General features: G+C 43.5%; 1 protein-coding gene across 2 annotated transcripts; it reads right to left on the bottom strand.

The window, feature by feature from the left end:
• Positions 1 to 1396: 1396 nt before the first annotated feature.
• Positions 1397 to 26729, bottom strand: ITK (IL2 inducible T cell kinase). 2 transcript variants are annotated; one of them, XM_083872079.1, is made up of 17 exons: positions 26390 to 26729; positions 15215 to 15319; positions 14826 to 14907; positions 13498 to 13626; positions 12843 to 12883; positions 12331 to 12482; positions 11821 to 11886; positions 11589 to 11643; positions 9401 to 9480; positions 8613 to 8749; positions 7859 to 7933; positions 7004 to 7175; positions 6106 to 6322; positions 5311 to 5375; positions 5109 to 5227; positions 3992 to 4149; positions 1397 to 3479 (listed from the first exon to the last, which is right to left on the bottom strand). In XM_083872079.1, exons 1-17 carry the CDS (start codon positions 26558 to 26560, stop codon positions 3408 to 3410), a joined length of 1896 nt encoding a protein of 631 aa, XP_083728205.1. In that variant the 5' UTR covers positions 26561 to 26729; the 3' UTR covers positions 1397 to 3407. The 2 variants fall into 2 exon arrangements, with proteins under 2 accessions (XP_083728205.1, XP_083728204.1); XM_083872078.1 differs by lacking the exon at positions 1397 to 3479 and having other exon boundaries at positions 3868 to 4149.
• Positions 26730 to 27341: the final 612 nt, after the last annotated feature.

The following is a 27341-nucleotide window of genomic DNA, read 5'->3' as shown; positions in this document are numbered from 1 at the left end:
GATACTATTTTAATGTTCTGCTCCATGTTGTCTTGGCTGGTAGAAGGATAGAATGAGCTTCTCTGTATTTGTCCTGCAGATCTCTCTGCAGGCTGGGGACAATGACAGCGAGGGGCAGCCCTGTGCAGCTACAGCAGCAGTGTGGGCATCAGTGTGTGGACAGGAGGGAGAACACCATGGTGGGGTGAGCTGAACACAAGAACACACATGAATTTGTGGTGGTTCCCAAGTGAGCTTTAGCAGAGCCATTCACCTGAATCCTGCTGGCCTGACCAGCATTCAGAGGGGGACAACGCCAAACATCACCTAAAAACATGTTCATTAAAAGATACTTCAGGTAATTCTAGATTGATTTTTTTTTTTCAGGCCTGATCTTAAGGTAATTGCACTGGAACAACACCCACATCCCCAGGGGGACTGACCTATGCCCAGAAAAGAGCTTTTCATGGCTAATGCTGCCACACTCCAGTCCCTGGTCTCCACTGAGAAGCATCAGCTGCTCTTTCTAGATGAGGTTACTGCTTGACTGCCTTCTGCTAGCAGGGGCTCCAGCCTGGCTGTGCCTGTGCCTGGCCATCTCAGCAGCAGCTTGGGGACATGCTGGGACACAGCTCTGGCTCCAGCCAAGTGTGCAGAGCTGTGCTCCCACCTGGGATAACCAGCGAGGAAAAGGAGGGACAAGCACAACCTCCCACCCTGGTGAGACACAGCCAGGAAAAGGGGCAGCAGCTAAAACGTTCAGCAGGTTGGAAATGCTTTGTAAGGAGGCAGAGAAAGGGTGTTCAGAGAAAGGTGACTCACTTTGCAGTGGGAGACTGATATTCTCAGCTCTGCTTTGGAATGGATCTGGTCAAGCCACAAGAAGGGCACCCACCTAAACTTGCCCCAGACAGAGCTGTGGTGAGGGGAGACTCTGTTAGAGTACAGAGATACCATGTAGTTATCCCAGTCTGGCACTGCCCTTTTGAGATTCCTGAAGTGCCCTGTAAATTATGGGGAGACACCCTCTCAGATAGTACCACCCCCAGTTTTATGAAGATTCAGAAAATTTAAAGCCACTATAGTTAGACATAAAAATCTGGGGTCTATGTACTAAATGACAATATTTGCAGAGATTCTGAATGCTTCCTACCCCCATAAACCCAGCACATTGTGTGACCCCAGAACACAACCATACTTCTGGGGAACAGAGATATTTCAGAAAGCCAGAAGATGCCTCTTTGCATCTTGGTGGAGGGGATTTGGAGGAAGAGCAGCAGACTGTATGATTATAGGTGCACCTTTTTTTGCAGTTTTGCTCACAAATAGTGAAAGTCACAGTTGGGACTCAGCAATTTTATTGTTTGTAAAAGTCCATATTGTGTGCATAGAAAGACTACAAAATAAAACTGAGCATAAACCATTACAATAATATTTTGTGCAACCCACTCTAGCTAATAAATATTACACTTATCCAAATATAAATATAACCTCAGAAATGTCACCTAGCAGAGCAATGTTGCTACTTCTTAATAGCAATGTCCTCATGCTCAACAGACCCCTGGTTCCTTCAAGGATGGTGGGGGCAGTGAGCCAGAAGCTGAACTCTGTGAGCCTGCAGACACCCCTGTCACAGTGTGGGGAGATGTATAAGGCAGGAACTGATGCCTTGCCCATATCCATATGCCTGAAAAGATATTCTGGCACCTAAAAGCCACCCTAGAATGAGAAGCCTGAAAAAATACCAAAAATTAAGCCTCTTTCAAGGAAGAAATAATTTGACACAGGATATGTGAGATCATGGGATTACATTATTTCCTTGTTCCATTTTTGTTGGCAAACATATTTCAACCTGACTTGTGTAATGACAGGAGGTTGCTGCTGGAAGTTTGCACTTGAGAGTTTTTGTAAGCTGCTGTCGTGTAAGATTTCCTCGTGTTCTCACCTGCCCAAACAGAGAAGCATCAAAAATACACATTTCAAATCTGCACATATCATCTGTGAGCCCTCTTGACTTCTCTAGTGATTGTTAATGCTTAGCAAAAAGTTCCTGATCTTATTTACAAATTCTGCAGGACACCAACACCCACACATTTGGATTTGGAGTCAGTTTTTGTCAAAACAGTGTCTCTGCCTTGCAGTGAAATGACAGATTTTAACTGAAATATCAGGAGATGGATTTTGTTTGTACCTTCTGCTGTCATCATGTAATGTGGAACTCCTTGAGGAGGGAGAACCCAGGCATGCCATTCACACTGGACTTTTTCTTTGGTCATTGCCTTTGTTCACAGAAGAGAGGGAGAAGTCTTTACTTGTGGTGACACTTTTTAAAGTACAAGAAAATTCTTCTCAGGCTCACTGGTGATCTGAGCACATACTCTGCACATTTCCTCCTCCTGGCTCCCTCCTGAGCCTTCTGGCTCCTTCCTTCCCAGTCAATACACCAGTTCAGGAGTAGATTCCTGTACCTTTCACAGGTAATCAGATTCTGGGACTTTGTCTTGTCCTTTAGTGGCATCACATAACACTCTGCACTGCTCAGTCCTCCCTCCATACTTTGTTCAAAGAAATTGGATGGAAATTAATCTTCTGATGTAGAAAGACTGAAGAAAAAAATCAATATAAACATTCAGCTCTGACTTCCCCCCTCCAAGAATGTCTTCATTTGCATCAGAGTCCCATTTTCCCACTCACTGTACAATGCAATTTGAGAGAATTTCAAGACTCTTCAGCACATACATTTCTTTTTCTCTTCCTCCCTCACAAACTCACATGCACACACAGAAACCCCTTCAGCTTATCAGGTATCCAAATCCTGTTCCTGTTATGCCACAGTTGCAGAGAAAATCATGCAAAGGGAAAACAAAACCACCTTGAAATACCAGCATCAGAAATGCAGTCACTGAATCCAGCCTGCTTCTGTGTCTCCCAGGCTTATTCCTGTTCAGAGCCTTCAGGTCCAGCCCACTCTGAATTAGAGAGCCAGGGAAATGTCTAAACACTCCTTCTCAGTTAAAGAAAGCGTTTTTTTTTTTTTTTTTTTTTTTAATCTCCCTCCAGGGAAGACCTTCATTTGAGAGTTCATGGAAATAGAACAGCGATGTCAGATCTCTTAATTTCGAGACTGTCTTTCCAGGAGAGACACCCTTGCTGGACCGTGTGGTTCAGGACTCCATGCTCAGTAGTCACTTCTGGTTTTAAGATGCAAACCACACTCTTGGCCAAAGCAAAGCCTGTGTCTGTCTAGGCTCTGGAAGACCTGGGGATATCTTGTCTGTCTGGAAGTACCAGCCTCTGCCCTCTCCTTCTCCCCAGGCATATGGCAAGTGTTTATGGTGAGAGGATTCCTGTTAATGCTTTGTTGGGGAAAATCCAGCCTTCTCTCTTCTCAGGAGTCTTTTGGCTGTGCTGAGCACACAGTGCCATGATTACACATCAAACTCAGAGATTTCACTCAGCTGAAACAGCAGAAGAGAAAAGGATGGCCGCTCATCTTTCCCCTGAGCAAGGGAGAGAAGAGAGAGGAAGAACATTAATGTCAGCTGGAGAGAAATGGCAAGGTTAGCAAGGAAAAGCTTGGGAAGAAACTGAGTATTAACAAAAATACAATCTATTCCTATAGAGAAAATGCCAGTGGAAGAACCAGCTTCCTTCTGTGCAATGTTTCTTTTCTATTACCAGTGAATTTGGCTTGGTGGACACTAAGTACCTTGTAATGGCTTGGCTGTCATTTTTACCACCGTTAGAACTCAGCCCCACAGATCCACAGCTTTCTCAGCACGGAAACTGTGGAATTAACTTGAGTTAGGTGCACTACATGGGCTTCTCAGTGAAGTCAAATAAAAGGCAGAGACCCCAGAGTCTGCTTGCTAATGCAGATGAAAGCTACAGTGCTTCACTTCCAGGATTTTATCTTGTGTTAGCATGTAGAATGTACAACTCTCCTGCCTAAAGCCAAGGGGAAGGGAGTTATTTTCTTTGGGAAATAGAGGCTCTCCAGTACGCTACTCACCATCTTCCAGCAGTGGCTCATCACCTCATAAATGGCCTTGGAGGCCAGCTTGGGTTTGTAGAGCCGAAATCCTGCGTTGATTTCTTCCACCACTTCTGCGTTGGTGCGATTCTCGTAGGGGATTTTACCTTCACTGAAGACTTCCCACATCAGCACTCCTAGAGCAACCAAACAGGAAAAAAAAAAAAAATCACAAAGTGGCAAATAAAATCCTCATCAGGCCCAGGGTCACCTTCCACCTGCTCTTTTCTGCAGCTCAACATCGGTGCGTTACTTGGAAAAGCATTTTCACTTGGATTCTCAGTAGACAGCTGAAAACCCAAGCCCTAACACAGCTGTACAGTTTGAGGATGCCAGCCAGGATCTCTGAAACATCTCCCTGTTGAGTCTGTGAAGAGCCTGAGCACCCAGGTCCTGCTGTGCTGCTCGTAGCCCACCCCAGGAGTGCACAGCTTCAGCCAGCAAAGGGCGAGGGAAGGCACAGAATTCACAGGCACAGACTGGCAAAGGTTATAATCCTGCATTATTTACTGCTGGCCCCAGGGCTGAGTGGCACCCCATTGACTGTGAGCTGTGCACAGCACACTGCCCCATTCACTGTGTGGGCTGGAGAGGGGCCAGGCCCATGAGTGTGCCAGATCCACAGCCCAGGGGACAGCCTTTGTTATGGCTTTGGGGAAAAACACACAGCGGTGCTCTTATCTGTCAGGGTCCAGAAGGGAGCCCAAAGAATGGACATAAGCCATAAAACAATGCATTGTGGAGCAGGAAATGAGGTGAGAAGTGTGAGCAGTGAAATAACATTTTCAGATCAGCATAAAGCAAATGGAGTCAGCTGAGCAAATTTGTAGGGGCAGGGGGTTTGAGTGAGGCATCATGCATTAAACTGGCAATATTTGGAGTGTTCCGAAGAATCTAGGGACTAGAATCTAGTTTGCTTTTCTTTCCTTTCTTTCACTTAAATGGTTTAGGCTTGCTTTTCTAAGCCATTATTCAGGCAAAACACCCTTGGAGTCCAGAGGATGCAGTGTTGAGGAGAGTTTACTCAAGCCCTGAGCCCTCTGTTTTTCTCAGCTGGGGCTGTTGAATTTTCTCCATTCTGACCAGAGTTTCTTACCGAATGACCAAACATCAGATTTGGTGCTATAGTTGCTGTAGGAGAAAACCTCTGGGGCAGACCACTTGACTGGAAACTTGGTACCTGTGGAGCTGGTGTACTGATCATCCAGGACAATCCTGGGAGACGCAAAAAAGGAATGCTGAGTTACTCCCATCCCATGACAGACCCAGGGGATGGTGCAAAACCTCGGTGCCTTTACCTTGACATCCCAAAGTCAGACACTTTGACCACGTGGGATTCCCCCACCAGGCAGTTCCTGGCAGCCTGCAAGAAAACAAGGTGCAAAGGCATCAGGTCAGAGCCAAAACACTGTCACAGCCACTCAGGGGCTTTTATCCTGGGAGAGCAGATAATGCTTTAAAAAGGAGCATCAAAGTGACATTGTGCCATACAAAGAGGACAAAACCCAGAGCTTCTCATACTCTCTGTACATTTTGCAGCATGATCCTGCTGCCAGAAAACTGTTCAACCATCATTCTGACTTGCAGGCCCTTGCTGCCCAGAAAGGGTGGAGCAAGACCCTAAAATAGCCACAGCTACTCACAGTCATTGCATGTCTAATGAAACTGCAGCAGTGACTGCTGGAGCTTGACTGAAACTCCTTTAATTAAAGCTATTTTATCATCAATGCATGTTTATACATGACTTATGCTTTTTGTCATCTTCACTGATTTTAGACATGAAGAGTGGTCAGTACTGTGGCTCTTGGGGAGCAAAAGAGTCCACTCAGGAAAAAAAAGACAAATTTTATGGGCTTGTTTCTTCTCTCTCAAAAGCAGTTAAGGGGAATAGATTGATCAGTGCTCCAGTGCAGTGCTTGGTTTGGTGGTTTTTTTTCCCTAAAGTATTTGTGCTGCTTTTGCAGTAAGGGCAGATACAGGATCCCCTATAAACAGACAGGCAGGAGGAGTGTGGAAGCTGAAATTAAGGAAGAAAACAGAGGAAAAAGCACCTCTCTGGAGCAAAGAGAAAAGTCCGCATGGGGCCAACATACCAGGTCTCTGTGGATGACAGAGTTTTGTTCCAGGTAAGCCATTCCCTCACAGACATCCAGGCACATCCCCAGCAGGGTTTCCCTGGAGAAGCTGCCCCGCTGGCTCCGCAGGTAGTCGGACAGGCAGCCGTTCTCCATGAACTCGAACACCAGGCAGATGGGAGTGACCTCAAAGCACACCCCATAGAGCTGGACCAGCTTGGGGTGAGACAGCTTCCTGTGGGACAGGGAGGGAAGGTGGGAAAGAGGCTGAAATAGGCTCAGTGCCTGCCATCCTCACAGCAAGGGTGTTATATACAGCAGTTTATGCCACAGTGCTGCACCCAGCTCACTGCAAAGGCCAGCTTTGCAGAAGTGTAGACCAAGGACTAAATATCATCCCATTTTAATGGTAGTGGTCACCAAAAGATTTGTCTGTGTGGAAAACCATCCAGTCAAACAAAAATAAAATCCATTTCTGTCTGTCTTGTGGGGAGGGAAATGCAAAAAAATGCAAAAAAAGTCAATAAAACCAAAGACAAATATATAAATAATATATATATATTCAGTTGTGCAAAGCAAAGCATTTTATGGGTAAGGCTTTTCAATGATATTGCTCTTAAGTTTGAAGAGATTTTTTTTTTTCTGAGAAAAACTGCTTTGCTCTCAAAAATGCACCATCAATTATCCTTGCCTTCCTTGACAGCAAAGATCTGAAAGACCATTCTGTATATTGATAGACTTGGAAGCACAGTAATTCAGCTACACTTTGAATTGTCTTCCTTTGTAGCCATCAGAGCTCACCAGTCTATTTACTATTAAGATACACAGCAGATTCAAGTCTGAATTCTCTATTCATGTTCCTGACTTTTCAGTGCTATGAATCCCACAGGGTGTGATTGTTGAATCTACCACTCACATCAAGACTTTGGCTTCCTCGACGAAATCCTCCTCAGACATTGCTCCTTCACGGATGGTCTTTATGGCTACTTTGGTCTTGTCCAGCAAGTAGCCAAGGTAGACCACCCCAAACTGGCCACTGCCAATCTCCTGCACTCTGGTGAGCTCAGAGGCATTAATGACCAATTTTCCTGTTGGATGCAAGGGAGAAAGAGTAAGGACTGAGCAATAGAAGGCCAAACAAAAAGCTTTTGTGGGTTAAAACACTGAAGCAGGACTCCAAAAGGCTGAGACTTTCTGGCTCTCCCTCAAATTGCCTGTCTGACCTTTGATAGCTCATTTGACTAGTCCATGCTGCAGGTCATGTTTAAGGGTAGGAACAACAACATCCCCTTTCTCTCCCCTTCGTCTTGCCTATCCAGTTCTTCAGGGAGGATTGTTTTTACCAGTACAGTACCCAGCACAACATGGGGCTCGAGTTTCTTTGAAGTCTCCAAGAATTACAATAAAGATGATACCGGCAAAATTCCATTGACAACAATATTCAAATGAAGACATCTTTCAGGAGGGACTCAGCTTTCATCAAATTATTCTACGCTCCTATTTCCATCCCCTTTGTTCAGCATTCATTTTGGTATTTAATATTGACTCCACAGTGACCCCGGGGCTCTCATCACTTCCCTCAAGCACAACCAGTTCTGTCATTTATCAACGGGCAAAGATGACAATCTGGTGAGCAGTGCACTGGAAAGGCCTGAAGAAACCCATTTATTGTGGCTGTAACCACACAAATATTCCTCAATATCCATGGGGATCACCCAGCTAACCAGCCAGGAGTGTGATTGATTCCCCTAGAGTCATGAGAGAGCCTTACCATAGCTGAGCCCTGCGGTGATGGGGGCCTGTTTCCTCCAGGAGGAGACCGCGTATCGCAGCCGCGTCACGAGACCTGGGGACAGGGGACACGTTCCTGTTACTGCCACAGCCATGGGGGGCCTGCCTGCCACCACCCCACAGGGCAGCTTGGATTCTGGAAGCAGATTTATTGCACTGAGTTCTCAGCTCCACTTGAGGGCAGCTGAACCTCTGTGCAGGCTCTGGTTTCCTGCCTGTGAGAAGGAAGCCAGTTCTGAGCACGTTCAGCTTATTTCCCATTCTGACATCCAGAGCTTTGAGTCTCTGTAAACTCTGATGAATTTCCAAATGTATTTATGGGATATTTCCCTTGGTACTCCTGGACTGTGGGGATGGAAGTCACCATGTCTGGTTATGGATACTGGCCATGTCCTTGACTTTGTGTCAAACCAAGGCCCAGGGATAGATCACCTCAAGAAGACCCTGCAGTGTAATTCCAACAGATAGCTTGGCCTGGCAGTGGTAATACACCCCATAATATGTCATTATGACATCTGTGTTGGCCATGGTCAGCCTTAGAAGGACAACCAGAGTGAGGATGTAATCGTAGAAGCTGGAAGCTGGCCTGAAATGCTCATTTCAGAATAAGTGGGAGAAAAGGTGATGCCATTTAACACTTCATTGTAAGGACAGAGGCCTTGGGAGCCCTGCTTCATTCAAAACAGTCACCTGGCAAACCAGCAACTTCTGTGTTCAGCATCAGGTTCCCTCACCTGCTGCATTGTGCTGGTGGTAGTTGATGAGGTCAGGGATGGAGTCAAACACGTGCTTTTCTGCCAGGTAGTATCGCTTGGGAAAGTCAGTTGTCTCATTGATGTGATAATGCTTGATAACAGGATTGTTGTCCGTGCTGAAAAAGAGGAGGTTTTCTTTTGAGAGAAAATTTTGCTTGCAAGAAAAAAGACAGGGATTTGGGGTATAAACAGAAACAAGTGAGCAAAGGGGAGAACCCTCCCCCAGAAAGAATGGAGGAGGAGCAAGGAGTGAGCTGAAGTTGCCAATGAACTCTGTGTACTTGTATGTTCTCCCTCTCACTCACAGATGGTTTCATCTTGAGAGAAAGGCTGAGGTTTCCTGATAAGAGAAGGTTGTGTACTAAGTTTCTCTGCTTCTTCTTTGTGAAACAGAACTTTCTGCCCCATCACTGAAACCCTTTCACTTGTTTTGCACTACCCACCTCTGATGAGTCCAGCACACAGCCCATGTCGATCCTACTGACACTTCAGTTCAGGGGACAATGCCATCAGAATGACAGCCCCAGTGATGTCCAAGGGACTATTTATAGGCACATATTTAGATTCAGGGAGAAGTGGAGCCTTTAATACACTTTGAGACTGGCAGCTGACTCTTCTGCCTTTTTTGGAAGTGTTTTCCCTCTATCATTTTCATGAGCCTTCTGCTCTCTTGTTATAATGCCAAAACAACTATACAGAGATTACACACTGATAGAAGCCATCTCATTGATGTAATTGATGTGAAAAGCTGCTGAGCTCAGCTGTACCTTAATGCTTTGGTGAAAACAGAGACTGTGTACATGCCAGGCTGCCTCGAGTCTCTCACCATGAAGGCCCCTTCTCTACCCTGGAACAGGAGCAAAGGAAAGAAAACTGGTTAGAGACCTAATGGAAAAAAAAAAAAAAAAAAAAAAAAAAAAAAAAAAAAAAATAGGCCCTGTCATGAAGATGTGTTAAACATATAGGGAAAAAAAAAAAAAAGAGCCATCACCCCACTGACAGAGCTTGGTGTGTTCCATGCACAGCTCTTTAGGTGCTCAGCTTCCTCTCAGAGCGCTCAGAGGAAATGAGATGTAGGCACTCGTGCAGAGCACATGTGGGTGTGCCTCTCTGTCCCTCCAAATCTCTCCTCTGGAAATTCTGAATCCATTGACTGCCCTCAGCCCTATCTGACAGAACACATGTTCAATGAAATGTGTGGCCAAGTGGAAAGGCAAACCCCTCTGAGTGCTCCCCGTGGAGTGAGCAGCCACAGAACAAATCACAGTATATTCAGCACCAGAGAATCCACGTGGGAGTGTAGGAATGATAATTTACCAATGTACCACAAACTGGAAAACCTTGGACATGATCCTGCCCTTTCATAGGTACACCAGTCATCCAGTATCTAAAGTGGGTAAGAAAGCAGTGCTCCTGCAGTGTGGCACTCACAGAAAAATTTTCCTTTTTAACTTTTCACTGTAATTGCTTTCCACTCATCTGAATGCTAAAATGCCTCAAAGGGCATGATCCCACTGGCCTGGATGGATCAGATGGCAAATGAGATTTGACATCACAGTTTGGCTGGAATGTGCTGTACTGACCTATATATTGGTAATACACCCCACATTTTTCTTCTGTTTGCAGATAAAGAAAATTTTCATCTGGCATCCCAAATGCCTGTGCTCTCCTCCTTTGCTTTACATGGAAGGTTTCCTCCATTTTATGTCTTCTACCCACCCACAACACTTCATGCAGAGCTAATCCACCAAGTGCACCCTGCCTGGGTCTCTTTCCCTGGAGGTTTGATCAGCTCCAGGTGAACACAGAGGCTGAGCTGCTTCTGCATCCCTGGGCATGAGCTGCTGACTGTGCAGCTCTGCCCAGGTGGGATCAGCCTTCTGAGGTGTGAACTTCCTAGGGTTGGCCCTTCAATGTCTGCACAACATCTGCTGCATCTGCACCACACGATATCTGGCACAGGAAAGCTCTAAGAAAGGTCTCTCTGCTGCTGTAGAAGCATTTAGTCATGCACAGTGAGGGCTCCAGGACTGGAGGTGGGTAAGTTTTGGAGGCAGCACCCTGCCCAAGTCACTCTAAGCTCTATTCTTGGCCTTCCATTCTCAGTTGACACCAAGCCTGGCCAAAGATCACTCACAAACTTGGCCACATTTTTTGGGGGAGCTGTAAAGTTTGCAAGGCTTTGAACCAAAAGTCTCTGCAGCCACATGGGGGTAGTTACCACAGAAAAGTTGTGCTGGTAGGACTGAAAGGAAAATAAGACCACTAAACCATGTATGGACTTGTCTTCTAGTACTTTGTACAAGAATTTTTAAAACCACACAAAAATGCTCCTATTTCCATAAAATACTACTGTTCCAAGAAGGAACACTTTATTTATGTTCATTAACAGAGCCACCTGTTAATGTAAGAGCTGATTTAAAAATTAACGTTGTGTTTGTGTGGAAAATTTGAACAAGAAGCTTATTCTTTGTATTTTCAGTACAGTGTTCACTGGAAACCTCTGGCTCAACTGAAAAATTAAAGATGTGTGCTTACATGCACACACAGACAATTAAAAAAATAAAACCCACAGCCATACTTTTTGGCTTTCACCCAAAATACGTCAGCACAAGATTGGTTAGATTTTCAGAGAACTACTGGCATCCACAGGCCTCCTGCAGAGACAGAAAAGATGAGCTAAAATCCCAATTTTCAGCTGGCACAGTGGTCTGAAGCATTGTTTTCCTCCAGTCTCAGTTACTGGTGTGTTTGGATGGCACAGCTCCATCCATGCTCTCTCAGTGGAGATAAAAGGGGAGTGCTGGCGGTCCTTTATCTCACATCACACACTAAGGACACAAACAGAGCAGGAACCCAGGGTTCATCTCTCTTACACAAAGCAGCCCTTGCAGGCTTCATTTGTCGTTAATTAATTATCATTTCCCATCCACCCCGTACATAACACTGGTTTACCTCATCCCTGAGCAGAGTTTCTGCTTTGCTTCTGCTGATGTTCTTATTGTACCACCTGAAAACATCAAAAGACTCTGAATCAGCGTTTCTAGGCCAGGAATGCATCTCCTGAAAATCTTCTGAATGGAGCATCCCCAGGGTGGAATGTCAGGTGGGGTGGGGGGACATTTGAGGCTTGTAGCTCCAAATCCAGGGCACTCAGAGGTGCAAGAAAAACACAGGCACAACTTACTCATAAACTTGCAGATTCTCGGGGGATTTTTCCACCAGGTAGCTGCTTGGCACGTAGCCTTCATGCCTGTTGAGAGGCAAGACAGAGTGTGAGTGTGCTGGCAGACAGGATTTTCTCTGCATCTGTGGGAGTCAGCCTTGAAAGCTTTGCCTGCTCATTGCATGATAAAAGTGCTCGTGGGTGTGTGTTGAGTAGGGTTACCGGAGAAGAAAACAACTGATTGCGCCTCTAAACTTGGAGAGTTTCACAATTTTCCCCCCTGTGTATTACTGCAAATATCAGTCTGAATGGTCTATTGCTGTAAAATTAACTTTCAGATCCTTTTCTTCGGCTGCCTGAAGCAAAAGCAAATGGAAGAAGGTTACCCTAAATAACCTCCCGTCACTTTTTCCCTGTAAATAAGAGGATGCTTCTCAAAAGCTGAACAAGAGGGATTAAATATTTACGTTAATGAAAGAACAAACTGGAATTATAAAGGACGTGTCCATTGGCTGTTGAAAAAGGACTTACCCATTCTTATCTTGAATCAGCCACCAATGTTCCTCAGAGCTGTCAATCACATAATATTCCTCATTATATTGTAACGTCAGCTCCTGCGGGTTCTGGGCTTCATAGTCATATATGGCTATGACCACGACTTCCTTGGGGTCTAGCAACAATTTCTGCACAAATTAGGCAACAAGGCTCATCACATTCATATTCATATTAATATTCACATTCATTAAAAACAGTGACATGCTCTCTAAAGTGGTATTTTCCTGGCAGCACCGGTGTCCTTGGGTTCAAAAGCCTCAAAGCACCCCAGAGCATCTAGTGGGGTGTGGTGGCAGCATGAGAATCTTTAGCACTTTTGAACAATTAATTTCATATAAATATTTTAATTACACAGAGAATGCCCAGGGAATGTTATCACAGGTGAAATTCTAGGTCACTGCACTGTGGTGAACATTAATAAGGACATATTCCCCACTGGTAGTTAATCACACAGGGCAGGACACTAAGGGCAGTATCACTGCACTCACCCAGTTATCTTCAGGAGTGGGAGGAAGAGGCTTCTTTGAGGCTGAAAATAAATCAAGAAAGATAATTTGAAGTAGGTGAGGACAAAACCAAGGGAGAAATTAATGCAATTAATTGATAGAGGTGATATAAACCCACTGAACAGTAAGATTTGGACTTTGAGAGCAAGACCTGCCAACCACACAGTGAGTCTCACCAGGGCTTGGAAACAGGGGTACAGATCACTTAAGGACTCAAGGTAAAAAATGTTTCTTTGGTGAAGAATGATTGAACCCTTGTGTCCATTTTCATCAGACAAAGCAAAGATTATGCTTGCCCATTGAAACCACAGAGGAAAAATAGTTAGGTTTGGTTAAAATAGGACACACATTGCTGAATGCGTTTATCTCAAGAAAAGTTGTTATGGCTTATTGACTGCCCACAGCTGATCAAAGTCTTAGTTCTCCATGTCATTCCAAAACCAGCACCAAGCATCACACAGAAAATGTTAATTTAAAAAAAAGAAAATGCCATATACAGTAAAAGATAAGCCAGAAACATGTCTCTTTATGGAAATCTAACATATTTTTTGATGTTCTGTACAAAAATGATTCAATCCTCTATTTTTGCTAGGAATAAATATTTTCCATGTCAGGATGTTCTTAACAAGTCCCTTACCATTTTTGGTGGGGTCATATACCACACAGCCAGCTGCCATCTTCTCTGTCTGAGCACAGCATCTCCACTTGCCATCTAACCAAAAGTCTGGATGACACTTTGAAGCCAAACTGTTGTTGTATCTGGTTTCTGAAAAACATTTAGAGAAGAAGAAGAAGAAGGGGGGAAATGAATTTATTTGCATCCACATTTATTCTAGAAGTCATCTAGAACTAAAGGGAAATAATCTGCTCTTTAAAGAAGTTTCTGCAGGCTTGTTTCAAGAGACTTCAAATTGTCCAAAGGAGGGGACAGTCTCCAAATATTGAGTGAGAAGAGGTGATAAAGTAGAAGCTTTGGAGTAGGTGAATAACTGATTGCAAGAATCAGTGCATGAACTTCACAATATCTCCATCAGGCACAATGATTTCAAAGGGAACAACAGCAGCAGTGTTGTAAAACAGAAAAAAGCAGTGAGAGAAGCCTGTTGCAGTTTTTATGTAACAAATTGACACCTTCCTCACGTCAAGCACTCTGCCTGTCTCTGCCCCCAGTGTGGGTTACTGCAGCCCCATGTGAGTGAACCACAGCATGAGGTGAACAGGAAATGAAAGCTACCCACAAAAATGTTCCTTAATAATCAATTCTCTAAGAAGGTTGTCATGTAACCAAAAATTCTATTAATAAGAGCTGAAACATTCTCTGGGTAGAAAAGGTTATTTTAAAAAATTAGCCATAGAAAAATCCTCATCTCTTCCTGAAGAAGAAACCTCAAATTACAGTAATTTATTAAGAATTTATTTTAGAAAGACACAAATCACAGAATGCTAGAATGGGTCAGGCTGGAAGGGACCACAGTGGGTCATCTAGTCCAACCTCCCTGCTCAAGCAAGGTCATCCCAGAGCACATGGCACAGATGGTTCTGGAATATCCCCAGGCAGGGACACCTCACAGCCTCTCTGGGCAATCCATGCCCAGACACTGCACAGGGAAGTTCTTTCTCATGTTCAGGTGGAACCTCCTGAGTATCATTTCTGCCTCTTGTCCCATAGCTTGGCACCACCAAACAGAACTGCTCCATCCTCTGACACCTCCCTGCAGACACTGACAGTCATTAAGGTCCCAAAAAAACCCATCTCACATCCAAATTTCCCATCTCTGCTGAAAACGCACCACCAGATTTACAAACGACTTGATTTTATAACCCACTACCTGAGTTATAAACACTTTGACTACTGAGATTGGAGACATTGACTCCTCCTGCACATTTTCTCTGCATTATTTGTGACAAAGCTGGTCAGACATAAGCATGTCCCACAACTGAGTGGGCAAAGGGGTTTTTATTTACCTTCCTTCAGGGTGAGGACCCATCTCTGCCGGCTCTCGCGGTTGGGGGCAAACACATAGAGGATGTAGTTGTCATGGACAACCTGGAAAGGGGCATGGAGAAAGGAGACAAACATGAGAAGTCATCCCAGATACACTGGAAACAAGGGAGTCACCAAAGGGAAGAGGTAGCAGCCCTTTGACCAACCAGCTACGTGCGAAATGATGATGTGGGGAAGTGGAGTGGCAGGGACTGTTCAGAAGCAGCTCCGAACGTCACTGATTTTGTTTCATTTAAATTGGAGTGGAGGTTCTGATCAAGAACACGGGTTGATTAACAACTGCACTGTGAAGGAAATGCTATTGAAATACAAAATGATGTTTCTCAGTATGGACAACAGGCAGACTCACCTGGAAAGGATATTTATACTGACAGGGAATGATGATGTCACTTTTCACAATTTCCACACATTTAATCCTGGAAAGTTCCACGGAACCCTTCAAAGTCCTTTTTTTCTAAAAGACAGAGAAAAGCACTTGGTTGATGCTAATGATTGTGGATTAAGTGAATAATTAGACCAGACTGTTGTGTCCGTGGGAGATTTAGTTTTAATGGAGCAGAAGCAAATTAACTGATTATGTAAGACATTAAAAACGTAAAGAATAATTCTTATATTCTCTATATGTATTCCCATACACGTACATATATGCAGTACATATATTTCAAAACAGCACATGCATTTTCTAGAAGCAGTCAAAACCTGTATTTGAAATTGAGCTTTTGCTTTTTTTATTCCAGCAAAATGAAATCCCTTTTTAACCAAAACCCAACTATTTTCATTAAATTTCCAGTTTACTAACACGTTTGTTTTATACTGAAAACATATAAACCAATAAATATTTTATTAAGAAGAGTTTGGGTACTGAGAATTTCAAAACTATTCATTTCATCCAAAATGTACATTTTTACTTTATCGTTTTTCCAAAAAACTACATTCCTCTATTTTTTGTTTCGTCTGGCTTTTCAGATAAGAAAAAAACAACAGGGAATTTTGAAATAAACATTATCCTCAAAAGCTCAAAGCCAACAAAGGTGTTTCTCTGGCATCCTCTGTTTTCATTCACCAGGTGTTTGGGTATATCAGGTACCCAAATAAAAGGATGGGCAGTGGGGAAAGAGTAAAAAGAACAGGCATTGATGTATCCCAGCTTCCTTGGTGTACCCTGTTCCCTGTGGAATCCTCACCCCATGGCTCCACAGCCAGTGGCACTCAGCTTTTGCAAAAGGGGGTGAGAGCAGCTGGTGGAAGTGGAGCTGAAGCTCAGCCTCTGGTGCTTCTGCAGGATCCACAACACAAGTTTGCTCTTCAGAGTGAGCTGGTTTCCTGTTTTGATTTATTTTCAGTAGGGATTAAACACTAGCTGTCCCCCCACTCCGCTTTGGGACAGCATGACGGAAATCAGTGAGACTTAAGAACAGCAAAACACTACAAAGCTTCTGTTTTCCAAACACTGCCAGCAGGAGAGAGCCTGAACTTCAGCTGCTGCCTTATACCTGCTTGTCACTCAGAGACCCAGCAAGACTTTGGCAACCTTCTGACCCTCCCTTGGGCCCCAACTCCTTGTGTCTTACACTCTCCAGCCCCCTCTTGCCCCTTTTTCCCCCTGTCACCCCCACCCTGCAGCCCTGCCCCGCTGGCAGCAGCTGCCCCCACCACTGTGCCAACCCCACTGCTGCTCCCCTGCCTCATTTCAGAGTTAAATTCAGCCTAAACCAGGGCAGCAGCTCCTGCCTCTGGAGATGGGGGGAGGTTTGCCACAGAGCACTGTCAAACAGCCTCAAAACAGAGAGGCCCCGAGGCTCCCCAAGCCTCATTCTTGCACGACTGGCTGGGTATTTTGCCTTTGTATAATTGGACTTGAGGCAAAAGAGGAAAATTATTACACAGTGTGGTCTTACATTTCTTTTGCTGGCCTTTGCTGGTGCATTTGTGGTTTGTATTTGTATTTGCTTGCAGTTTAACCAGTGTCTCTGGATTTACTGCCAGGACTGTCTCCTGTAGACATCTGCCTGTGTAGCTCTCTGAGGTGTGGGATTCTTCTAAATCAATAAACCCAAGGCTTTAAAGCACCCCAAAATGTAAATACCAATTAACTCTCAAGAGTGCTGGCAAACCTTAGAAGGCATTACTGCACCCTATTTTCACCATCTATTTCCTTTTATTCTTATCAAGTCACTTGTTTCTTTCAGACTTGGCTTCCCCTCTCTTCTGCAAAACCTCCTCTATCATTTGTTCTACCCCTGAGACTTCTACCCTTTTGATGAGGCACAAAGCCATTTATATCTTATAAAAACCTTCAATTTTGCTAGCATTGAACCCTCCTTCATCTCATCCCTTCGAAGTCCCAGGCTTTACCCACATGCATTCCTCCCCTAAGGCTTTAGCAAGCGATGCTGTGCCAGGCACGGGCTCTGCTCTTTCCCTGCAGACTGGTTTTTGTTGATGCTTTTCTGGACTCTGCCGAAAGACAGGGTCCAGCCTTCTCAAGGAGCTTTTTGCAGTTGTCCTGCAGCTCTCATGAGCCACTGTGTTCCTTTAATCACACAATTCAGTGATGGAAGCTCCTCATAATCTCATGTTGCAGAGCAACATCAGTGTGCGTTTCACAGCCAGAGCATTGTCCAGCAGATCCTCAGCAGATGGGACCCTGCTGATAGAAAGCAATTACAGTCCTCCAGCAGGACAAACAACTGGAATTACCACTCACAAACCAGGCATTACCCAGAAACTGGGCTAGCAACTAAATGTATCCCTGCTTTTGTGATGTTTGACCGCACTTTAATCCAACAAAAGCAACAGGGCCATTTGGAAGGAAGGGGAGAGGAAAAGCCTCTTAAGAATGGTCTCTGAAAAACCTCAGAGACTTGTTCCTAAAAGGGTGAGACAAAACATGCTGACAGATCTCCATTTGTTGTTTCCAGTCTGCCCAGAGTATAATTGGGTAGATGTTTTAGCTGGTTGGTCAGTAAAGGCATCAGTGGTCTTGCTGTGTGCCATGTGTGGAAAGACCACGGCAGGCTGCTGTTCCAGGAGGAGAAGCACACATGCTGCAGATCAGCTCATCCTGCTTTCTTTCTTTTGGTTCATGATTTGCAATGTATCAGTTCTGGGAACAGCTCTGAAAGGAGCCAGGTGCATCACAAGCCCAGCACATTGATATCTTCATCTTTGGTACTCCTCCTCCTCTTGCCACACAGCTCCAGCAGCTCTTCCGTTGATTTGGTTTGTGTCTGCTGCACAAACCAGATGACTCTGGTGGCCCCTGATTGCTTTAGATGCTGGGATAATTGACTGTGGGACAATGGACACAGCCCTACCCTGCAACACAAGGAGGCATCTCCCTGTGCCTGCTTAAGGAATGAGCTGCCTGGCATCTATCATGTGCTAAACCCAACCACCAGCACTGCTGCTCACCCCAAAAAATGAATCACTTCCCTCCAGCTCAGGTCTGAGGCTGGGGCAGGGATGTGGAGCTCGTGGTGAGAGGGCAGGGAGCCATCAGGGCCACTGCAGGTGACACAGGTCTGCTTGTGATCACACTTCCTGACCATGGCTCTGCACTCTCAGGCTTCACAAAGGTCTGAGATCTTGTAAGATACGGGGCTGAAAGGCTCTGCACCGAGTGTTTGGGCTGAAGGTCTCTCAGTGGGTATTTACAGGTTTTGCTGAGCTCCACTGTGTTTATCAAAGGGCCCTGGCAAAAGGTGTAGCCACCAGTGCTGGAAGCAGAGGGAAGGGAGAGGAGAGGCAGGGGAGGGCAGAGCCTTATCTCAAGTTGCAGAGGAGGAGACCAAAGGCAGCATTTCTTGGCAGGAAGACAGCACCCTGTGCTTCATAAAGCTGGCTTGGTTCATAAAGTTGCATAACAACTTGTATCTTCTTTCTTTTGTTCTGGTGAGGGGAAAACTGAGCCATTAAAGATTCATGTGGTCCCAATCCCCTCAGCAGCAGTCCCTGCTGAGGGCTGTCCATGCTGCAACTTGGCTTTCCTTGCCCAGTGGTGTTTGTGTTCACCTTCTGTCTCCCCATCTCCTGTGTGTCCCTTCCTATGCAATGTCTCCTTGGTAGGAGGGTAGGGGAAAGCTGATTTATAGCTGGGGTGGAGCAAGGTAGGAAATTCCAGTCCTCAGCAAGCTCAACCACAAAAGCATTTCCATCAATGAAAGCATTTAATGACCTTCTCTGTACCCATCAGGGGTTTTTTTCGGTCAGAATCTGAGCCAAACTTCATTCACTGTTTTCACTCACTGTCTTGACTAAAAAGAGCAATACTTAATTGGTGACTAAGTAGGTGAAGGGTCATTGCTTTGACCCTGTGTCACCTTGTCTTAGGTTGCAATGCAAGATGTAACTAAAAGTGTGTATTCCATCACCATCTGTTGAAACCAGGTTGGGCAATGCTCTTTATCTCTTCCGTGACCCATCCCTCATAACTCTGGAGGGAATCTTCTGTTAATGGACCAGCTGTTAAAACCAGGTGGGGCAGTGTTCTTTATCCCTTCCAGGACCCATCCTCCCTCCAGGGGATATCTGCTGTTCCTGGGCCATTGTGGCTCACTGCAGGGCTGATAAAATTATATCATCCCATTGGGAGATGCTCCACCCAGGGGGAGGAGCCCAGAATTCCTACCTGGATATAATCTGAGATTTGGAACACCACAGGCAACCTTTTTCTACTGGATTCCCACAGGAAGACTGGACCCATCTCACTGCCACTGGACCTTCAGAGGAAAACTACACCCTTCTACAGGATCAGAGCTTCAACAGAAGCACATCTGTCACTGCAGGAAGACTGCAGCCATCATTTAAATGGACTTACGAACACCCTGACTGACAGGGTGTCAGTTATATTCTGACTCTATTAGAGTTTTTGTATTGCTGCATTCTGTTTTAATTTTCCTATTAAGCTGTAGTTTTGGGGTTTTTTAATTTTATTTATATATACTAGTAAAAAACTGTTATTCCTTCATATCTTTGCCCAAGAGCCCCTTAATTTCAAAATTATAATAATTCAGAGAGAGAGGTTTACATTTTCCATTCCAAGGCGGACTCCTGCCTTTCTTAGCAAACACCTGTCTTTCAAACCTGTTCCCTGTCCCTCTGCTCTAGCTGGGCTCGGGGCTCAGCCTGGACAGAGGCAGCAGCTGATTTTGAGGGTTGTGCAGGGTGGAATTCCCCATGGCAGAGAGCTCAGCTGGCTCGGTCAGCTTCAGCCTTTTAAATGAGTCATGTGGTCCTGCCTTTCAAGGATTTTCTTCAGGCCCTGCTGGGCTTCTGAAAGAATTTGGAGAGGAATTTCTTGAGGTAGAAATAGTATCTAGAAGCTTATGAGATATCACTGGAATAAGATGGAATTATTTTTAATGGTAGTCCTCCTGCTAAAGTATTTTTCCACTGACCAAAAGACTTGAGCTTGAACCTCCTTGAACACTGTGTTGATACAGTTACTTTCTATCTTTTATCATATTCCTTTTCTGTGGAATGTGCTGTTTTGCTCATTAATAGTTAGAATATTAAGAACTGTTGAATGCTGGATTCATACCAACTTTGCCTAGACACTAATCTACATTTGGTATTTTGTGAGTTTTTTCACAAAAACGTGAGTTTTCTCACATTAGGAACACTGATAGTTTCATCGATTATGGGAAATAAAACAAGTTAACCAATTTCTAATTTGAATCTGAAAACTAATTTGACCAAATTGGTTTTTAAAAGAAAGTCGTGAGGGATTTTGCATTTTCTGTCATGCTAACTGTTCTAAAGGAAAATGGGAGAGGAGTGATACTTGATAACACTGGGATTTTCTGCAGAATCCTGGCTGTTGTGTTTTATTTTAATACCTCAAATGTATTTTGCTATAATCCATAAGTATGTCTGCTTGTCTTACCTGTTCATTATGACTATTTTGTACTTCAGCTTGAACTAAAAGAATATTTTTTTTTTACTGCTGTTTTCACATCTAAAGAACATGAAAGTGTTTTAGGGGTGGGCACACCCTGGATGCAGAGTGCACAGAATTATGTTAAATAACAAAACCATCTGCAGCTGGTGCTTGAGATGCCTCCATTCAACTATTTACTATCCTTACGCAATCTTATAGACTCAATCCAGCCCTGTATTTCCACCAAATCCAATTCCAAAATTCACTTCGGCTTGAGTCTTGTCCAAGATGGTTGTCAGGGTGCCCATCCCTACAATCAGCACAAGTGGTTGGACAAGAAAATCAATGCCATCATCAAGAAACAGAAGGGAAAAAAAGAGGAAGATTCTTGGCTTTCAAATGAGCCATCTAATATGATGGAAATAAGCCTTTTATGTTACATAAAAGAACATGGAACAGCTCCTGAATACTATATTAGTTTCTTCAAAGCTATTCTTGAATCCAGCAAAGACTGGGAGCAGTGGATTGCAGTGAATGAAGGATTCAGTGGAAGAAAAGAAGCCAAATTAAATCAAGTATATGACATCACTTTTTCATGAAAGAAGAATTTAAGCTTTAAGGCCAAAATTAAAAATCAGCCAGAAAGGATGAAAGAGTATAGAGCAACAGGCAGGCGTTGCAATAAAATAAGTTACAACATTGATTACAATATAAAGGAAAGTCAAAGGCACTGGGAGCAAAAAAATGGTCACAATAAAGAAGTCTAATAAAAGGTAACTGTTAAAGACTAATAAATACACAGAAAAGGACCTAGTAGGCGCAGAACTGGGCAGGCACAGAAAGGGCAAGTAGAAAATTATTATAATCATATTCTGGAAGATAAAATTAGTTATTCCAGCAAAAAAAAAAAAGGAGCTATTTTTATTACCAGACTTTACCACATGTTTGTGTAGTTAGAAAGGCCTCAGACACCAGACACAGAGAACCTGCATTTTGCTCAAGGCAATCCTGTCTGGACAATATCACCACCCCAAACCAGAATGCTGCTGTGGGAATTGTGAATGAGAACAGCAATGGACAGGAACTTCGCAAATATCCAGAAAAATATTGGGTAAGATGGACTGGAACAGGTTGATGAAAAATGAGGAATCTCTGCCCTTGGCTTTGAAGCAGTGGCCAGTCAATGTTACAGCCAACCTGTCCTGCTGTTGGTGACAGACTGACTAAATGAATTTAAGAAGTGCCCTCCAACCAATATTACCATAGTTCTGTAACTTAACAGCAGAAATGAGGCTCATTGTGACAAACAATATCAACTTCATCCTCCAGCAACTCCAATAATATAATTTGGATTATTCAAAGTTCCTACTAAGTTTTCAGAGATTTACTAGACATTAAGGCACAGACTTGTACTTTGTCTCCATCTTATTTAGGGTTGTCTTGATTTCATCACATAAAAATGGATTGAAATGGGTGATGCAGGCAGATGCCAAGCCTGACTTCTTTGTGGGCGATATGTGTATTATTAATAAATTAGTTGGAGATATGCATCAAAAAAACAAGTGGTGTTGAAAATTCTGACAAGCAAACAGTACTAGTTAATAAATACATGGCAGGTTAGGAAGAATGACATATCTAATCATATATATTTATTTGGAAGGTAGTCTTTAAAACCATAATTAAATTCTCTTTAGGTGAGGACTGTAGCTTCATGACTGCTAAGGTACCCAGAATACAGAAAGCAATGAGAAATGGTATGAATGGCTATTCTAACCAACAAGAAGACCAGAATGGAGATCTTCAGAAGAAAAGTTTTAGTCTGTTTACAATAGAGTCCTGGGGGAGAAAACCAAGTTGGATTCTGTGTAGAATAATCAAGGTAAAAGGGACTGGAGTGAGGAGCAAAGCTCTGCTTTTTGTCCCATGGGTAGCTGGACTGCTGCAAGCAACCCAATTTTTGGAATGCTGATAAAAATCTTTTCAGCCAAGTTTATTAATTTGTTCTCATGTAACAAGAGACTGAAAGCAGATTTCAAGGCCCACTAAAGTGCCATCTTTGCCATCTTTATATGTGAGTATCAAAGATCGGAATGAAAGAGCCCAGGACAAGGCTGACTCATTCTATGTGACCTCCTGAGCATCTGACCAGTGTAAGAAGAATTGTGCTGATGTAAATGAAAAAAAGAGCTTGGCCTTTTCTGGGTGAGCCTTTCATTGCTGCCTTTATCAGCTGGACTAATAATAGCCCACAAGTGCATGAAGATATAAAATTTCAAAATATTTATGTGCCTGAAGGATTTACCCAGGACCATAAGCTGTTGGGTGAAAGGGGTATGGATAATTCACCAGTTCAAGTGCTTTTGTTGCGTTTAAGTAAAGATATTTGAAATTCTGTCCCAGACACCTCCCCAGAGGGATTCACTTCTCTGCTGCTTTTGCAGAGCAGCAAGTACCCCAGGACCCTGAGAGTATCACAGCATCTGAATTATCCATTATTTTAGTGAGGATCAAACTCATTGAAATAGTTAAAATTATTACCCCCATGTACTTGTTTACTCACATGTACAGTAGCTACAAAATCAGACCCTGAAACAAATAAATTTTGCCTTTGGAATTGGTTTGCATATTATAATAAAGGCACTTCTGATGTCTTTTAGCAGAGCCGGGGGCTGAATACATGTGCCTGTTATCAGGGCTTTGCTTTATGTTAAGACAGCCCTGCATTGTGCACTGCATAATGAATTCCAGAAAACACAGCTTCTTATTGTTGTCAGTTATTGGGGGCTCATTCTCCTAATGAGACATGTAAATATCTTTCATTAACATTAAGGGCCACTGTGTGCTTGGCCCCTGAGGAGAACAGTGCTCTCTGTCAGCTGTGGCAGAAAGACAAAAATTACAATGAAAATGCCATTACAGTTATTGCAAAAAACCTGACTTTATGATGTCAGTTGTCTCAACAGCTTTGGGTATCTTTTGCAGAAATATCCCTGCAGCATTTTGGCCTGCTTATTTCCTTGTTTTGGACTGATACAAAAAATTCTTTAATGTAGTTTTGTACCTTTGATTTAAAAATGCACAGAAAGGACTGAGTGTTAAATACAGGCAGAATATATAAACCAGGGCTTAATGCATAAGTGTGCACTTTAAGTCAACCAACTGAAATCAGTGGGACTTCTCAACTTTTTAAGCACTTGAGGAGTTGTTTTACCTGACATTTTGCACAGGCTGTTGTTACTGACTGACCAGGAACTGGAGAGATGGGAACTGTACATTACAAAACTCTGAATAGAGGAATCCACCAGACAGGTTGGTTAGGGTTTCTTAAAGAAACTCATGGAAAACCCTTGGTGAAAACCTCCCCAGAGATCTCCCTTGAAAAATCCATGCTTTAAAAGCCCAGAAACTTGCTGGGCCCATCCATATGTCAGTCCATATAGCACCTGAGGATGCTCCTCATCACTGCAGCCAGCTGTCAGCAATGTCCCTACACCTCCAGAGCAGGGCCACATGAAAACTGCCCCCTGGCAATGGCGACAGCCTGCTCTGACCTCTGCCAGCCCCAGAAATTATCTGAGAGTCCTTGTGGAGCAGAGCAAAGCAGTGCCAGGGACTGCATCAGAGAACGAGCAGCAGATCATTGATTTCAACACCTGCACATGGAGCCTGGTCCTGATGCACTGCTGGGAATGGCAAAGCCCCTGTGTTGGCCAGGGATGATTGGAATCCTCCCTCCACTGGCTGTGGACTCAAACGCTGTGGGTTCCGTCCATTCTCAGCACAAAACAAGATGGTTCCTGCATGGGCTGCCCTAAGATTTCCTCTCCAGAACAGCAATAGCCTGACCATGCAGAGGTCTCATCAGCATGCTCTAATTTTGATTACTGAAGAGGCTAATGATCGGTTCTGGGAGTATTTCAGAGGACAAATTCTTCTCTCTTTACTTTGTGACAAATTCTTTTCATGTAACAACCTGATTTTGATAGTTTGCGTGAGAAGAAAAATCAGCATTTCATGGAAAATCATCCCCGTGATTACAAATATTCCCCCCATGCCTCAAAAGTGCACAAGGTTCTAAAGTTGCATGTGTGTTTACCTACACATCTACATATATATAATATGTGAATTTTAAAATAAATAATATATAAGACAGAGTGGATGATACACCAAACCCTCATCTCACCTAAATGACCTTTTGGAAGACTCAGGGGGAAAATTTCCACAAACACATAGTGTGTGAAGCCTGTGCCCCACTGAAAGTCACCAAGTCAGATTTTCCAAACTATTTCAGTCCCTAAAGATGCTGACAAGTCACCTACTGTGAATGCATCTAGTCAGAGTTACGCTGAATTCATGTCAAACCCACCAAGACTCAGAAAGCATCAAAGAAAACTAATAGTGAAGATTTCTCTAAACACCTACAGCAAAATCATTTAGATGCTTTTCAAAATTTAGGCCCAAATAATTAAGTGGAATGGTTATAATGAAATTTAAAATCTTACAAAAATGACATTTGAAAAATATGGAGGACAGAGATAGTCTCAAATCATAGACAGTCACAGTATGCAGCAATGAATAGCATCCTGTTTAAAATGGAGGTGAGAGAAACATGGACTATAAAGAAAAAGAAAGAATTATTTCATTGGGCATATTTGAGAGAAATGACATGCAGGTGAAAATTACTGTTAACCTTTAAGCCTTTTAGCCTTTAAAACTGGTTTATAACCCCAAATAGGTTGTGATAAAGTATGAGGGCGCATCGTGCTTTTCTTTTGTTGTTGGGTTCTGGTTCTACTTAATTTTCTGCAACTGAGCAAGATCAGATGGTTTGAAGTTGCCAGTGCTGGATCCAAGGCAGCACAGTTCTTCTCTGCCTACAGGAACAGTGCCTAAACATAATGGATTAACAGCACATTCAGGGACTGTTGGAAAACAAGCAAGATTATTTACAACCGTAACGAGGCTCTGCAACCATCCAGCTAAATAGAAAGAAATAATTCTCACTTCACTAGAGCACTAAACACAATGGGGAGCACAGATTGACTTCTAATTTTCTTCATATTTAGCAAATCAGGAAAATGCAAACTTGGGGAAACAAAGCCTGGCCTGAGCCTGGATCTCATAATCACAGCCCATCTGAAGCTAGCTCCAAAGACTGCACATTATGTGTGGCAGCTGAATTTATTTTAAAATGCTCGGATCTCCTACCAGCCATCAGCCTGATGCCTCGAAGAAAAGAATGAGAGTAAAGAGCTGTGGATTACTTTTTCACAGATACAATCAGGGTACACTTGTGACCTTCACAATACACCTCTCCAGGTCACCCCTTTCTCTGTGTGAGGTGCCAGGCACAGGCTCACACGGCTCTTACACACAGCCTGTGCCAAATTCCTACAATAAAACTAAATCCTTCCTATAAATGGGTAGAGTTGTCTTTCTCCTCCATTCACACCAAATGCCTGCTGATCAGGAGCTCTAATCAACCCATTTGACCAATTTTCAGTGCATGGTGCTGTAGCAAGGACCAGAAAAGTTTTAAAAAATTTAACAAAGATCATCCTTCCCTCCATTAGCATCCTTCCCTCCCTTAAACCAATTTCATCCTTCCTTCCATTACTCTGAGAGAGAAAATGCTCAACATACCCCATGGCGATGTTCGTAGTAAGCCAGCATGGATTTGGTCAGGACAAAGAAGCGCACTTTAAAGTTGGAGGGCGAAGTCCTCCTCTTCTGCTGGGATTTCTTGATCAGCAGTTCCTCCAGGAGCACACAGTTATTCATGGCTGAGCCAAGAATGTTCGTCTCCCAGGACATGGGAAGTCTGTGCTGTGCAGCTCGTCAAAGAAAGAAAGAAACACGAGAAAGAAGACAGTTAATTTAAAAAAAAGAAAAAAAAGAAAAAAAAAAGTGTTCAAGAGGCAGCGTAGGTGCTTTTGAGCTTTATCTTCCCATCTAGAGCAAAGCTTCCTTTCTGTCAGACCATAACCACATCCTCTCTGAAGTCATAAAGTGAGCAGCACATGTTGAAATACACGCTAAGGTAAATGTTGTGGAAAAAAAGAACACTTGAGGGACCTGCAGTAGATGTGAATCAATGATTAAGGATAAATTAAAGGGGTGTGGCATGATTAAGCATCTGTCTCCTACTGGCTCATCTGGTAAATACAGTTACAAATGCACGCACCCAACATGGATGCACAGGATGAGTGTCCCTACTGTCCTCCTAGATGTAGGTCATGCATCCACATTTCTTTTGTGAAGGAATGATGCCTTTCCATTTAGAGTATTTAGCACAGAGATTTCATAGAATGGATCTTGAGAGAGTCCCCCATGTAATGATTTAGTTGGCAAGGTGGTGTTTGGTCAAAGGTTGGACTCAATGGCCTTGGAGGTCTTTTCCAGACTTAATGATTCTGTGACGACATGAAAATTCCTACCATGTAGGCAAAGGCAAAGGATATCCAGGATATACTTGTATAAGGAATGATAAATATTTGCAGTCAGTAGATATTTAAACTGACACTTACAACAACCAATAATTAATTAATTATCAATGGTTACTTTTACTTAGGGATTATTGGCTCAGGTGTATCTG

The sequence above is a fragment of the Zosterops lateralis genome (assembly GCF_965231275.1).
Source record: "Zosterops lateralis genome assembly, chromosome: 14".
In the NCBI taxonomy this organism is placed as follows: domain Eukaryota; kingdom Metazoa; phylum Chordata; class Aves; order Passeriformes; family Zosteropidae; genus Zosterops; species Zosterops lateralis.
This window is presented reverse-complemented; position numbering and strand designations above follow the sequence as displayed.